We start from the raw sequence: 16987 nt of genomic DNA on the forward strand, positions 1-16987 counted from the left end.
ACAGAATCAGGACCTATCAAGGAGGAGCAAGATATATGGGGCCAGTTGGAGCAAGGCTTGTGCTTAGCGGGAGTTAAAGGTAATGCTACATTTAGGATAAGCATATGAATTTCTGGATGCTTTTCTGAATAAGTAATGCTTATTATAGCTTATGTATATTTCTATTAATTTGTGCCATCAAAATATATGGATCATTTTCTTACATCAGCTATATCCAAGATCATGGAGTGGGATGGGACCAAACATGCAACTCTCATCTCTCTAGTACTGCATATCAATGCCACAAATTGTAAGTTTAAAAAGAAAAAAAGAGGGAAAAAAAGATCTCCAATTTTTTTCAAACTACAAAACATATTAAATTTAGGTTTGGTTCTGGATAAAAGTTTGGGTTAGTTCTTATTCAATATGCTTAAAAGAACCTGTAATTCTCAACTCCTCTCACTCCCCCCGTAAATATCCAGTAACCTTTTCTTTTGGTACAAATCAAATCTCTTTCCTAAAAACATAAGCTACCGTCTCTTTCATTAAACTGAGTTGCTATGAAACTCTTCATTATCGAACAGAATCAAGGTCAATGCACTTACCAATCAAAACTACTGACCATATGTTTGACTTCAGGAAAGTTAAACCATCTGTGCAACTCCAGCAGTGGAACTATTTGGGTAGGAAGGGGGGCAGGTTGTGTGTGTGTTTTTAATTGCTTATTTCTGCAGCATTTTGAGTTATGAACTCTGTTTGCTGACAAAAAGGCTAATATGAGTCTAACCGAGAAATGGTAGCAGCTTTGCATAGTCCAGTCATGTTTTGTTATTTGTTCACAAAAGAAAATTCAATGCAAAAAGACCTACATACAGACTTACGGGCAGAAGATATGCGGGGTAGAGTAAAGACTAACAGTCCAGTACAACCCTATTTATCTCTCAGTCTTAGGGGACACCAGACCCTTTCAGATATATAGGGTTTTAGATGAAGGTGAGGGAACAAGAGGCAACAAATTAGTCTCTTTAAAACCAGTCTGGAAAACCATCCAACATTCTGAGCCTGGGATATAGGCTTCTCGGCCTTTGTTGGCTACCCTTAGCTGGTATATAATATCATGATATTATGTCTTACTCTAGCTTAGCTCACATAAATGGACTTCAGTTAGCTGTGAATTTTTGTTAATTGGTGTAGCATTGTGTGCCAAACTAGTAAATAAACTCTTCTCTGCTCTTCCTAGCACAAACATCCTCAAACTTTTCTGTGACAAGGACATAGAGTTTGTTTTGAAATTTTTTCATAAAAAAATTAATTGGCAAAAATACGGCTTTTCAACTAAAACAAAAGTTTTAAACACAAAAATTTATTTTGGTCACTTTTTTTAAAAAAATTTTCCACACAAAAATGGAAACCAAAAAAATGAAAATGCTCCAGTAAAAGTTTTCACTAAAAATAAAAAATGCTTTTTGGTTCAGTTTTTAGATTGCAGTTTTCAAAAACTGAAATTTTTTACCAAAAATAGAATGGTTTCAGTGTTTTATTTTAAAAAAAAGATACTTTTTTGAAAAAAACAAAAAACAAAAACAAAAAAAAACCCCAAGATTTCACATGAAAAATAACTGGCATTAAACTGGTTGGGAATTTTTTGTCAAAATGAATTTCCAATGGAAAACTGAAATTTTCCATAGGAAGGGGCACTAGGGGCACCAGGTTTCCAAACCACTACTCCCATGAGGCAATGCTCCACAATGGGGAAAATGCAGTTTAATGATGTACTGACTAGAAATGAAGTGTTTTGACATTCCCAGATCAGAATGTTTAATTTCAATCAAAAATGTCAAAATGTTACATTTCAATATTTCCGAATAGCAATTTTTCAGAATTTCTGTTCTAAAAAAGTTTTTGAAATTTCAACTTTTCATTCCAATTTGGGATAACAACAAAATGTTGAAATGTTAGAATTTCTCACAGGAAAATTCCAAATTTTGCTCAGCTTTCATGGGTATTTTTTTCTCCTGGCTCTATTCTGCAGCTATATTGCTACCAACATGGAAAGAGTTTTTGTCACTAATATATATATTTAGGTTGCAGTGACAACTTGTTTGACTTCTGTGGGAATCTTCTTCACATAGGTAAAAATAAGAGTGAATTCAACAGGTCTCACACACTTATCTCACAGAGCAAGGAACTATTCCAAAGGGCACATATCCAATGTGTCAGAAATGCACCAGGTAATGGCGACATAGCCATGTAACCAAAAACAGCAAGACTTTGTACTTGGTGTAAAGGGTGATTATCTGAGATCTGATCTGGTGCAGCTGCTAGGCCCTGGGCCAAATTAAATTAACACAATGAGTTTTTTGTGGCCCACATGGTCTAGAAAGCCTGTCTGTATATGACAGCAAATTCCTCAGTCCACAGCACAGGCAGACATAACCTAAAACACTTTCTTTTAAAGCTTCTCCACTTGGCATTGTCAAGCTGTCTATACTGCTGCCTTACCACCCTTATGTCTTCTGGGAACATGATGTTCACAGGTGGGGATCACTTAGGTGGGTAAGTGTGACTTTCCTCAGTGGTAGTTGAAGTAGGGTTGTAAAGCAGCAGCTCCAAGCTCTGCTGAAACAGAAATGAAAATGGCACCCCTCAAATTAGAATTAGGCTCAATTAGCCCAAGTGATGAAAGGGCACAGAAAACTGAATTTGGTTTCAATAGCAATCTGGCCAATCAGAAGCACTGAAACCATTGTCTTCTGTAAAGAAACTGCTCCTGCATAATTGAAAGTGTTCTGCTTTGCTCATTTTTCTCCGTGTCTGCTCTCAGGCAGTACTTTTTAGACGTGTGGCTTGTCTAATCAAATTAGGAGATAAAGGCTGGGACAAGATGAAGGACTTCTTTGGCCTGAAGCAACACCTGAAATCAATCACACCTTCCAAAGCTAAAAATGTAGTTGGCAGAAAAGGAACAACTACGAATTCAAATGATCTATTTCAGACCACTTCCAGTCCTCCAACGGCTTCCTGCTGGGCTGCCAGCTCCTGATAGACTGACCTGGCACTTCCAGACACTGGAGCTGTCTTCCAAAGCACTAGTTCAGTGTGCCAGCCTGATGAGAAGTGATCAGAGGATTAGCATCGACCCAGCAAGGGATCTTTTGGACTCACTGATGCCCCTTTTATCCCAGGAGAATTTTTGGGAAGGTTTTATTTTGGGGGATAGAAAGAGGAAGAAATCAATCCTCCCATGGCTATCTAAAGCTTAGTTTAAGAGAGGCCATAAAAATGTATTAGGCTACAATATTTTTGTCACTTTCCCCCATCAGACACACACCTGATCTCTCATGCCATAATACTGAATACAAGTGTCTCTCTGGCCTCAGCCCCCATCCTTCCATAGATAGCAACAGCAGCCAGCTTCACACACAATGCCAGATGTTCATGCGATGGATGTTACAGTTACCTAATTTCCTGGCAGCCTGCTCAGGTTTTTATCATTATAAACTGTTAAATATATAGTGAAATCCTCTCAGAGTGGAGTCCTCTTTTCCATGAAAAACTTTCACTAGATGCGGCGTTAGCAGCTTTTCCTCTTGATTTGTGTCTTAGCCATGAGAAAAAACATCACAGATGCGGGCTGCATTGTACTAAGAACATATGCATGCTTTTAAATCACTTTTATCTTACTTTTTACTAATGTAACCCTGAAATGTAAAATATGTTCTTTTTGTATTCACTATTATAGGCAGAACAGATGGTGAAAGGCTTAGATTAAAGTAATACAGCATGTCCATTAAAATAACCCCCACTGCTGGTGAGTCTTCACCAGATCAGGAGTTATGTTTACTATAAAAAAGGGTTTTGCTTTGCTGTTTGGAATACATTGATAGTTGCCAAAGCTTTAGGCTACAGCAAGAAACAGTAAACAAATAAGAGGCTGTCCAGCAGGGGCCCAATCCTAATGTCCTTACATAGCCCTTTAAAACAGTGGGTGATTTGGCTGAGTGAGAATGAGTAAGGGCTGCAGAACGAATCCCGACCGTTCCTTTTTAGTGAAAGTAGAGCAAAATTGGCATCAACATCAATTGCATGGCAACTTAGCAATAATTAATGTGCTCTTATAGGGTAGTGTTATTGCTACAGTAAAAAAAGTATATGGTCTAATAATTACTAAAAACCCAACAGCTATTGAATATAGTCTTCGCCAAAGAGAACTAAGGAAGAGGTTTAGATGAAGCAATAAAGGCTGATCAAAATCTGACCATAAAATGTTTCCATCAGAGGCTGAGAACTTTCAACTTTTCCTTTAAATGATCATTACTAATGGAAGATTAAACTCCAAAGCAATTGTTCAGACGATCACAATTAAAATGTTTTGCCAATCTTGTTGCTATTTCCTGTGTACAGAATAAATGAGGCCCAGGGCTAGCTCTTTGGGATATAGAATAAATGAGGTCCAGAGCTAGATTTTGGGAGAACCCAAATAGATTTATAGTAATGGGGCAGAGGAGGAGGAAAGAGACATCCTTTAGCCAACTCAGTCATTCCTTTCTCTAATAACCCCATCAGTCTCTTATCCGTTCTCCTGTATTTAATCAGGCTTCACAAGCAGAGTACTGATCAATGCATTCAGACAGCAGCAAACCCCACAATCACATAATGAATATTGGTCTGCCCTTCTCCCATCCTGAGGCAGGCTTTGCAGGTCCCTGTTCTGCTATAGTCAATTTGAATTAAACAAATTCTGACAAGAATTGAAATTCGACAAAGTCACTTTTAGTGAAAGAGAGTCTAGTAGAAGGATTCTGCTCTGCAAATACCCTAGTCCACCTTATTCAGCGGTAATGTGAGGTCTGAGAAAAATGTTAACACTGTGTTAAGTGAGCCGAGCTCCTCTCCTCCTGCCCAAGTAATGACCATGCAACTGAGACTTATTAAAATCTGTTTTTCTTACAGTCCCCATCTCACGTAGCTGCCCTAGTGGTACACAGCTGGCAAAGGAGTAGATTCTCAGGCATCACTCAGTAAAGCATATTTTTCCCCATTTTTCTTCTAAGAGTAAGGAAGCAAGGCAAAAAAAAAAGAAAAGTACACACATTTAAAAACCATCAAAAATACCCACTGACAGCTGGGTAACCCCAAGGGATCTCCATGTCCAATGGCACTAATTTTAGTAAGAATCCCCCCCGCCAAAAAAAAAAAAAAAAAAAAAAAACAGGCTCTATATGTGAGCCAAAACCCTTACCGTCATTTTATAACCATGCTTTTGAGTCACTCTCCAATTCTCCACAACTGAGTGACAGATTATGTGGGCTGGAAACTGATGGGCACAGGCAATACCACCTGCTGCAAGTTCTTTACAACAGCTTTGGTTGGTCTTTCAACAGTTTATTCAGTGACTGGAAGGGATGAGGTACAAACAAGCTGCCAGCACTGCTTGTGGTGGGGTGCTATAATATACAGTATGACTGTTTTTCAATAAACTGACAACCAGCACTGTTCCCGCTTTATGTATGACAAAACCTCTGGTTTTACTACCAGTTTAACTGGTGATAAGGATGTAAATTGAATTGGAGACTAGCCATTCAGGCAATAACCACTACTAAATTAAGGCCCAAATGCATGAGGGTTGCTAAAGATGCTAGCAAACGAAAAGTGTTGGTGGCAAGGAAGAGGAATCTGTACGGATACTAATCTCAGGTCAGAGAGAGAGAGAGAGAGAGAGAGTTGGGGGGTAGGGGGGCGCCTTTGGATGAAACTAAGAGTAGTGAACACTGACTATCAAGCGACAGTGCAAAACAATGGATGAGTTCAGATGTCCAAAAGATAAAACAGTTGAATATCTCATTGGGAATATTTTGTAGATTACAATTTCTCAAAATTGTAAACACATTTTATTAGAACTGTTCATTGTGGAGCATTCAAGAGGAAAGGCTCTTCTGGACCAAGTCCTGAGTAACACACACAAGTGTAATGTGATCAAAATATGAAGTAACAGTAACTATAATGGCCATTTTCAAAACTGGCTTCACAAAGTTAGGAGTCCGAGTTCACCCTGAGGTGCCCAAATAAGTATCCCCATTATCAAAAGTGCTTGATACCCAGCAGCTCTCACTGCAGTAAGTTAAAACTACTGGGTCCTTTTGAACTTTTGAAAAACAGGCCACTTATTTAAGCACCACAGTATGAACTAGAGATCCTCACTTTAAGAACCCAGTTTTGCAAATATTGGTCTTGCAGGGGAATCATATCAAGAGGTAACACTATGAGCCAAGTATTCAGCTGGATTCCTTACAGGCATCCACAGCTATCTGACTGCACCGCTTATTCATGCAAGTATCTCCATTTGGGGCACTTGAGTAAGGCCCACAGGCCTGGGCTCAATATTTGGTAGCCACAACAGTTTGTATGCTTAACAAACCATACCTTCCTGATCAAATATGGGGTTCTGTGCAGCCAAAGAGTTGTATGAACAGATTTTTGCAAACGTGTCTTTGGAGAGCCATTGGAAAATTGACCCCACACAATAGTCAGGAGATTTTTTTTAAATGTAAGCCTGAATATGAAAAAAAGGGAATTAACGTCTATTGAAACCTAACACCATCTGCCTGTGTTTCCTTTTTCCATTCACAACTTTGTGCCTGGAGGAACCTTCTTCCTCCAGTGCACCAAGCCACATCATCCTCACCCTTCCCAGAAACTCACTTCTTTTAGCAAACATTTCACCACTAGTCTCCACTCACGTGCTTCCTACTGCCTTTCCTTCTCCTGATAATTATAGGGCTAGAAAAATAGCTTAAGAAAAAATAGGATCATATCATAACTGGATCATTCAAATGGGCACAACTCAAAGTCCCCAGATACCAAACAACAAAAATGCTACACCAAGAGCTTTTTCAACTCTCCAGTTGTCACTCCCCTATGAAATATCCACCATGTATTATTGATGATGATGATTTATTGATGCTGCACCATACTGTACATGGTATTTTACAGACAATTAACAACACATCCCTGCCCTCAAGATCTTATAGTCTAAGGACCCAATTCTGCCACTCTTTACTCATATTGAGGAGTACTTTCCTCAGCCCTTTCTAATTTCCTACTTGAAAGTCAGCCAAAATCAAGTTATGCAGTAAAGAAAGCTTTGTAATATAAATATGTTGTTCAAAGACAGCTACCTGTGGATACGGTGATGTCCTTGATTTTGACTTTGTGCTTGAGAGCCGTGATTTGCTTCCCTTTCTATTGTCCGTTATGGTTGGAGTTGAATTTGCGTATGAGAATGATGGCTTGGTTGCTGTCACTTGATCCAGGGAGAGTTGTAGTCCTTTATATTCGGTATCCCTATTAAAGGTAGAAGTAGAAGACAAAAACTCACTCAATATCTTAGTCAGACCCGTTTTCCTGTTTGATGGGGGATGGAAACAATTAGTATCTGGGGTGGAGACATCCAGGACAACTGTATAGCTTTAGTTTTTCTCTACAATATGTATAATTAGAAAAGCCTAAAAATGAAACTAATGTCTCATTCTATTATACAGAGAAATAGTGGACTCAGAAGTAGAGCTGGTCAGAGAAACTTTGACAGAACCATATTCCATTGGAATATATGGTTCCTTTGAAATCAAAATGCTTCATAAGATTGGTTGGTTGGTCCCAGAATTTCATTTTGGAAGGAAAACAGGATAAAAGTTCTGCCAGCGTCAAAACAGACTGTTATGACATTTTTGAAACAAAATATTTCAATCACCCCAAAATGAATTTTTTTTCTGGAATTTTCCTTCACAGAGCATTTCAAAAATTTCAGGTTTCACTCAGATTCAGAGCCAAAAAAAATCTTCACAAAACGGAACTCCTGTCTTTCCGCACAGCATTACTCAAAAGATGTGCAGACAAGTAACAAACGCTGTGCTATGCAGTTATCAGAGAAGAATAAAAGAAGGGGCCAGATTCTCCAAAGTTGAATGATCGCACATACACACTGTCAAAGCTGTTTCTTTGCTCAAAGTGAACGTTAAAATACACTTGTTTAATGTTTCATGATAAAATTATTCAGAACACTATGTTACTGGGAGGGAGGGAAGGGGAATCCTCCACTCCAAAAAATATGCATATTTCACGGTCTAGCTAGAAGCTGGGAGTAGCTATGGTGGCACACATTTAAAAAATGACTTTCCTATGACTATTTCATGACTCTAAAAAAAATGTCTACACAAAAAAAAGTGTCCCTGTTTTTTTATTTTGAAAATATGGTTACCTTATACACCGCATTCTCCCCATCTTGGAGCTCCACTTTCTTCAGTAATACAAAGCAGTGATGATGGGGACTTTTGAAAATATTAGTGAGGCAGTGAGTTTGTAGCTATGCAGTTAAAGGGGTGTGGATGGTGGGTTTTGGTTTTTTTTTAAAACTGACACATATACAACTACCAGTGACAGAGCAGTAAATCAAGGGATTTGTGAATATTATTTTGGCAATCTCTGAATTCAGACTGCTGTGATTTGTGAGATCATATCATTCATTATTCCCAAGTATTCTGGCAATTGATGAATATTTGTGAATATGTTTGCAAATCTTGAAACTTTCACAAAATATCCATCCAAAAATTTACTATTCATTATTCCCCTGTTTAAAGATCTTCAGTAATCCAATCAGGGAGAATTAAAAAAAAATACCATAAAACTTAAATGACGAATCACTGAGTAGCCAAAAATACCAGTTCACAAAGTCAGAAGGTTATTGACTCCAACTTTTTAGTGAATAGTGTATACAAATACAGTCTAAGAAAATCAGCAATAGTTCATACTGAAAAAAGAAAAGGAGTACTTGTGGCACCTTAGAGATGAACCAATTTATTTGAGCATAAGCTTTCGTGAGCTACAGCTCACTTCATCAGATTTGCTCACCAAAACAGGGGATAAATTCTTAGGATAGAATTATGCCCTTGATCTATGTGACTCTGTGAGGAGAATAGGAAGTGAGCAGCCCCCATCTTTCTGCATGATCACGTAGAACCTACTCTGATCATGTCTTGTGGAGAAGGAAGAAAGTAAGAAGCTGCATTCCTCATCCTGCCTCCCACAAACCAGCAGGGAAGTGGGAGGAGCCATGGCTCAGCCTCTCCTTTGTGCCAGTCAACAGAGCAAGAGGAGGACAGGGGAGGAATTGTGACTCACAATTCTTTTCTGGGGCAATGCAGTTGCACATTGCCTCATACTCAGAACTGAATCTAAAGGTTCAGTCTAGCCCTTAATGAAAACTATTAACAACAAATCATTCAACAATCTCTACCTACCGTATCCTGAACCATAATCATACATACATTGATGTAAGCCATGCCAGTTAAAAATATACATGAACTGTGCCCCAGCCTCTGCATCTCTCTGCTTAGTACAATGAAACTCTTTCAAATAAATACCATGGCTGCAGGGATAAACCTGATAAATGACTGAAAGCTTCCATATATTCAAATGATTAAATATAATGAATCTCTGAATAGCTACACAAATAAACCTGCTGAACAGACAAATTAATTTATGGTCAATACATCTGTTTCCAGACTAAAACTTGTTTGTACCAGGTAATCAACAAACCTGTTAGTAGAACAGATTTCCTATTGAAGGCCTTGTCTCTCCGAAAAGAAACATACCGTACAGTATAAATAAGCCACTGTAATTAGAGCAGTAGCTGCGTACAGTATCTCCCGTTTACAACAGACAGATGTTTCCACAGTGTATAATTAACTTTTTGTAATGCTTAGCTACTTCTTTGAGGAATTCATTTCTCCAAACATTGGCTGTAATAGAGATGGGCCTGTGCCATATTTGGATCTGTGTTTCAAATACCCCAAATATTGAGAGTGTTTGGATCCAGGATTTTGGTTTGGCTTATTAGAGAAGTAAAGCCCAGCAACAAAATTTGGAGCTCTGTTTTTATCCTCATTAATTTTGGGAGTGTTTGGATTCAGGGTTGTGGTGCAAGCCTATCTCTACGCACAAGGTATCTGTTTCTGCACAGTTGAGTACTACCAATTTTCTCTTCAATTGCATGAAAGGTCAAATGCAATATTAAAATGAAGGATGCTAACATTCTGTACCTAGTCTTTATGTTTAATTATTAAAACGTCCCAATGTATTATCAGTGGTCTTCAAAAAATGTTCATAACTTCCAACTCTGACCAAACACCTTTCCAGTGGCAACAAGACAGCAGGGAAAATTAATATTAGGACAAAACTAAGGAGACAAGATGTTCACAACTTTACTAGTAAACACCAGGGTTGTTTTCTTAGTGTCTCTGTCTTCTGCTCCCCCAGTATCTATATGATTTAAATGGCTAATACAACTTTGTTGGCTATCCACTCCTCCTACTACAACCTAGCCCTCTTAGCTCCATGTCCACCCTGGAACAGAAGCCTTCACAGGAATGCAAAGTACCCCTTCATTATAACAAAGAAGAAGATAAAAGGAGATGGGATGAAATGGCCCCCCACCACTACTTGCGTCACAATCCACTACTCCAATACCATCCTCTGTCAGCTGCGCCTGTTTAAGGACCAACATTTAAATCTTCCAAGCTACAATGCAGGACAACACTGCCAGGCCCTCAGGATCTGGGGAACTGTAACAACAGCACCTTAAAATGATCTTGAATTGCAATACCCCATCCCTTCCCTAATCTCCACTATCACTGGGTTGAGAAGATGTCCCACAAGAACACCATACACTAGGATAAATCCTAAAGCCAACTGCTCAGTCAGAAACCACAGTAAACAAAGGCAAAGAAGAAAATAAGAGCCTGAAGCTCCTGCAACTGAATGCAAAGTCAGTGGTCACCATCTATCATCTCATTTTGGATGGAGCACATGGCCCTGCTTACATCATTAAGACATGGTTCAATGCCACCTACAACCCTACCCCACTAATCCCCACAGGATACTCTACATCACAACTCAAGACAGATTTCAGAATGCAACAGAAAAAAGACAAGACATTGAGTAGCAGTTCTGCTCCCCTCCAACCTCAGATGCAAAAGACATTTCATCTAAGACACAACAATATTTGATTGAAACCATATGATCTGTGAGGCAAACGATAAGAGGAACATCAGACTGCTAGTAAGGTACGTAACTGCAGCTGAAAACTCTGTCATCTTCATGGACGAACGTACAGACCTGCTGCCCTCCATGGCATTGGAATCCCCCAGATGCCTTGTCTTCAATTACCTCAACCTTCAGATAGACTGTCTCAGTGATACAGTAGCACTTGATCTCATGGCCCACATGAAAACCATAGGATTCTCCCAGTCAGTCTCCAACCTATACATGCAGCCAGACATTATGTTAGATCCAGTATCCAGTGCTAGGCTGAAGATATCACCAACATACCACTATCCTGGTCTGGTCACCATCTATCCAGGCAGAGGTCAGAGCTTTCCCTCCCTCCCACTAGGGTAGTGAGCAACCAAAGTGGGTCTGCTCCTGAAAAACTCCAGAGCTTCCTCAATTTCCAACTCACCCTATTTGAACAAGCCACCCAAATACAAGGCCAATGCACCAATGAGTTAGTACAATATACAGTCACTTTTCTCCACTACTATTGATGCCTTTGCCCCAAGCTAGCCACTCACCCACAGTGACCAAGAAGATCACAGTGGTTCACAGATGAACTACAGCAGATTAAGCACACAGGCACAAAGTTAGAATGGCAGTGGTGCAAAAATACATTCTGACTCCCTCCACCTGCAGCACAAACACCCATAGGACAACCCCACTACTATAACGGAGGCACAACCAGCCTTCTACCCCTCCCCAATTAGCATTGCAGAATCATGGCCAGACAAGTTATTTTGCGAAGTGAGCTGGCTAGTCAGCCCAGACTGCATAACCCCGACACCAGACCAAGCACTGACTGTTGTGAAGAGCTGTCTCCACTGATAAGATCAACCAAACACATATTGAGCTAACTGGGGAAAAACTCCACCCCTGACCAGGTTGTATTATCCATCCCATTACCCCAACTAATTTTGGTCCTATCACACATGCCAAAGCTCAGGAAGCTCTGAAAAATACCAGACCTACAGATGAAAATGCTCCAGGCCCATGTGAAAAAGATCCATTCCCCTCCTGGCTGGTAAAAGCCAGTGAAGAACTATGCCTGCAACTAACAGAAGTAGTCAATGTCTCCTTTCGAGAAGCACAACTACCAAACTCCTTGTAAAATGCAATAGTTATCCCAGTCCTCAAGAATCCAACACCCGGAACATCTCTCCAGCTAGTGTCCTGTCTCCAACCTCCCATGCCTGGGCAAAATAAGTGAGAATGTAGTAATCACCAAACACTAACGTGTGACATCAGCCAACATCCAGGATACCTCACAATCAGGGGTCAGACCAGGGCACAACACAGAAATGGCTCTAGTGGCACCAAAAGACAATCTCCTCCTGGCCCTGGACACAAGTTAGACCTTCATGGTCATGCTGTTGGACCTCTTTGCTGTTGGACCTCTGTTGGACCTCTTTGACAGAGTGGACCACAAGGTGCTATTAATCCCCTGTGATGGGGTTCACCGACCCCCAACTAAGGTTAAAGGTGGTGGAACTGTACGGGACCAAGAAGGCCCTGTCACTGAGCAGTTGCCAGGCATGCTCCCTATGGAGGACTTGCTTAAAAGGGAGCTCTAGCAGGCAAGCAGGGGGAGAGTGAAGGAGAGACTGGCTGCAAGAAGGCAGACATATGGTAGCTGCTGAAGCAGAGTGATCTACAGGAAAAGGACCGAACCTGCGAGTAAGACTAGGCTGGGTTTTGACCCTGCTCCTTTTCCCCTTCTCCCTGACCAGAGGGAGCAACTGGACTCTGAGAATGAGACAGGAAGCCTCCTTACTCCCCAGCTGAGGCTCTGAATTATTGAGCCTGTGCAAGGAAAAAGGCTGGAGCTGGGGATTACACACACCACTGGGAAGTAAGAGACCACGGCATGGCAGATAGGCAGTGTGCTACAACCTGCAGTGACATAAGAGAAGGGAGATTCATGCAGAAAAATTATTGCCTATGAAATAAAAGAGTTCAGTGGATCCTCAAAACCCAGCCTTTTGCTGGACTCTTTCATGATTGGCCCTCCTTTGCCTCATTTGAATGTGTTTCACCATGGTGATGAAAGCATCTCTGGGGACCATGAGTGCTCTGTCAAAAACAGAATATAGCCTAATAATTTATGCAGAAGACATATAAAAGTATTGGAACAAACTCTTGCTCACAAAAGTTAAAAAGGTTCTAACTCATCAACTCTTACCACCAGATACACATCTGTATCGATGCATCATAACCCTATGCCATAGAGCATGGGAGTCTAACTTAACAGCAGTAACACCACACCGGTGATAAGAGCAAATTGTCATATCAGTACTTGCCGATCTGTGGCAGTGGCTTACCTCTCTATTGTGGTACTGTGGCTGCTGGCTCAGTTTCCTTCGCTGGGTAATTTATCCATCCTGCTCAACCCATACTCCACCCATTCTGTAATACAACAGCAAGTCTTCTCACCTTTGCCACAGAGAACTGGAGGAAGAACTTTCTTCACCTTCTGCTAGAAGTTCTGGCATTGAGTCCCTGAAGGTGGTCACCAGAGTGACCAGGCCCAAATTCTATGCCCTCTACACCTCTTTACTACTTCCAGGGCCCTTACTAGAAAGGCCCAGAATTTTTCTCCTTCTACAGCCTCTTCTTGTTCTTCAGGAAAGGGAGATGTTTATATCATCTAGCACTTCCTCTCAGCACTCCTTGCTGTAACAGCTTCTAATTCCCATTAGTCCTGGGAACTACAACTCCCAGAATTTCTCTATCCTAAGACAAAGCAAGAAAAGAGCCTGTAGTTTATGTTAAAGGGCCAGTATGCCCTTTTACACAATCATATTCTAAGAGCAATGCCTTGAATTAGCGTTAATCCACTAACACACGTTGACTCAGTACAATGTGACTTTGGTATTATCCGAACATAAATGTGAGTGTAAGGGGCTATTTATACAATAGGGTTATGCATTGTAAATGTGATTATGTAATGTTACTGAGGAGACATAGCAAGCATCTGTCCCCACAGCAGAAAGCGTGTTGTAGTTTTAATTGTTCAAGCTATTGAGCTATGGGTTGGATCCACTAATTACATATAGTCATCATTCCCTGTGCGTATACACAGGTATTGGATTGTTGTTTTAAAAATAACATATTTCTGCAATTGGCATTTATGTTGGTTAGTGACAGTAGCTAGTTCTGCCAATCTGACAGAAAATGGAATAGAAATGGGAATGTTAAACTGAAATAAGAAAGGAAACCCATACTGCTGGAAGTTCACTGTAATCCATACTCAGTCTGTTTCACTGAGTTCCTGCCATTTAGTTTAATTACGCCAGGATCGAGAAAAAAAGTCTAACTTTTCTTTGTGTCCGAGCACAGTTCTATAATAAATCATTTTTCTACTTTTGAAAAAATGTCCACTTGTATCATTGCTGCTTTCTACCCCCTCTCAGTGTTGACAAAGCCTCATTCAGCTGATGAATAAAAGAAAAACAGATTCTTGCTCTTTGTTGTCTCCATTACTTTCTGAAGCAGCAGGTGGCACAACAGACTGGACAATTTTCTCATCTGTTATGTCCTGTTATGTCTTTGTACAGAGTATATCAGCAGTATATGTGCTGAAAAAAGCCACAGTCTGCTTACGAGATATGTCAGGAGGGGCATTCATGTAACCTTCCTTAATGCTGTTAGTAGTGATTGGTGAACCACTGGAGATAAAATAAACACTTTTCCACTCTCTACTCCCTTCATTTTAAATGTAAAGCAAACTCTTTTTGAAATTCAAAAACATTTTGTGATGTTTCCTACCCACCTTCCCTTTAGTTTTCAGTTTAATACACCTCTGAACTTCCAAGTTCAAGCCAGGACCAGAAGCAGAAGTGCCAATATACAATGCGAAAGGCTGCTCTCTGGCATTTCTCACCTAACCAGAAGCAGGAAGTATCAAACATTTTGCAAGAGCTCAGCTCTTGTAAGACTTCCAAGCTAAGGGCCCAGTCCTGAACCCATTTACGCCAATGGCAAAAATCAGTGAGATCAAGAGCAGACTTTAGTTTTGGATACTCAAGGGGTTTGTTTAATTTGAATAAGTATCCAAACTTTACAGTGCTTACCTGAACTGAAAAGAACCTCTGAACCTTTTGCAGTTCCCTCATCATCTGTTACCAGACTTCATTGGTGTTTTGTTGTGTGACCTTGGGCTAATCACTTCACCTCTCTTACCTCAGTTTCCCCATCTGTAAATTGGGATAATGATACTTACCCTCCTTTTTAAAACACTTTTTAGATGAAAAGCACCACAGAGGCCTGATCCAAAGTCCATTGAAGTCAATGAAAAGGCTCCCGCTGACTCAGTGGGCTTTGGATCATTAGGCCCTTCAAGAGATTACTTACTATTATTGTTAATAATAAGACTAGTTTGGGCAGCTATCGTTCTGAGTTCCAGGCATTTCTTTCTTCACAAGTGGCATTCAGACGTTTGCATTGGTAGCATACAGCTTGTGGAGTCACAGACATATCTTCTCCCATCATGAGAGTCCCACACTGCAAATCATATCAAACCTTCAAACACTGAACAATCTGCAAACTAAGGGCTTATTTACACGGTGCGGTAGTGTGCATTAGAAGGGTGTGAATTCTAGTGCACACCAATGTATCATACTAGCTGGCCCACGTGGACCCTGCTTTGCACACTAAAAACTCTTTACTGTGCGTTGATGTAGTACTGTTTGAAACAGGTCAGCAGGGTCTACCTGGGCCAGTTACTGTGCAACACATTGGTGTGCATTAGAATTCCTCCACATACACACACACTGATGCATACTACCACACCCCGTTAACAAGCCCAAAGGGGCTGTATCAAATAAATGGTATTTTCAGGAAAATTCAGGCATGATGTTTCATATAAAGAAACATTTAGATGCCTGCAGATGTTTTCAAAAAGCTACTGCTGGGCAAGTTTTGTATTTTTCCTGCGTGGTGTCTTCTCCCAGATTGTTAGTCACTCCTGCTGTCAGATTGGTCTGACAGTTAAATAAAAGAGAATTCTGGCCTCTAGATCATCATAGTACAGCTGCATTTCCAACAATTAGGAGATGCAGCTTGTCATTCCCAGCTACATGTATACACAGAAGTAGTATGATTGTCAGCCAAACCGCAACACTTTGTATGCTTGAATTCACACGCTTTTGCCCAAATGAAAATGTGTGTCAAAGATCTGTAATTGTTTTATAAATAAAATGCTCATGATAGTTTAGGATACAAAGATCATTTACGTCTGTACTCACATGTAACTTGGAAAAAATGTAGAATTCATAAAATAAATGTAACAAAATATGACACTAATTTCATTCTGTGATGTGAGTCTATAAAAAGTATATCTTTCAAATGTAAGGTGTCTCAGAACACAGTGGGCCAAAATCACATCTGGTATATATCCAGTGATTGTGTAAGTAAATGGAGCAATATGTATTTGTGTAGAGCTCTCAAAGGCTTTTGGATGTTAGAACCTTCTTGATAATGATGAAGTTGGCTAAGGGAAAGGCTGTCTGCTATACTTTTTGAAAAGTGCCATGAGAACTCTAACATCTACTTGGACAGTCACCAAATACATAAAGAAAGGAGCTTAGTTCTACATTTCATTTGACAGCAACTCTAACAGTGAAGAACCTCACAGCACACCCCTACAAAGTCAGCACTGGATATGTTGTTGGATTGATTGACTTTTTTAACATTGTTTTCCATTACTTTAAATTCGTAATTCTTTTTAAAGCACATTCTAGAACGAACTAAAACCCTGCTAAATGAGGGGTAAAATGGAATTTTCTTCTCTTTAAAAAATGCTTCCTTTGGAAATTGATCTTTGGCTACATTCTCACTTCAGTGTGTCATGATTTATGCATGCGCAGTAATTCCTATTAGTATTAATGGCACACTGGCACAG

At 40.1% G+C, this 16987-nt stretch overlaps 1 protein-coding gene across 4 annotated transcripts in view; it reads right to left on the minus strand.

Annotated features, from left to right (window-relative positions):
- Nucleotides 1-16987, minus strand: part of SIM1 (SIM bHLH transcription factor 1) — a 64415-nt gene that overhangs the window by 14098 nt on the left and 33330 nt on the right. For all 4 annotated transcript variants that reach the window (XM_037894523.2, XM_037894525.2, XM_037894524.2 and 1 more), the window contains one exon: nucleotides 7158-7323. In XM_037894523.2, coding sequence (XP_037750451.1) covers nucleotides 7158-7323 — 166 coding nt within the window. The remainder of the gene's footprint in view (nucleotides 1-7157; nucleotides 7324-16987) is intronic.

Source organism: Chelonia mydas, chromosome 3 (assembly GCF_015237465.2).
Source record: "Chelonia mydas isolate rCheMyd1 chromosome 3, rCheMyd1.pri.v2, whole genome shotgun sequence".
NCBI lineage: Eukaryota > Metazoa > Chordata > Testudines > Cheloniidae > Chelonia > Chelonia mydas.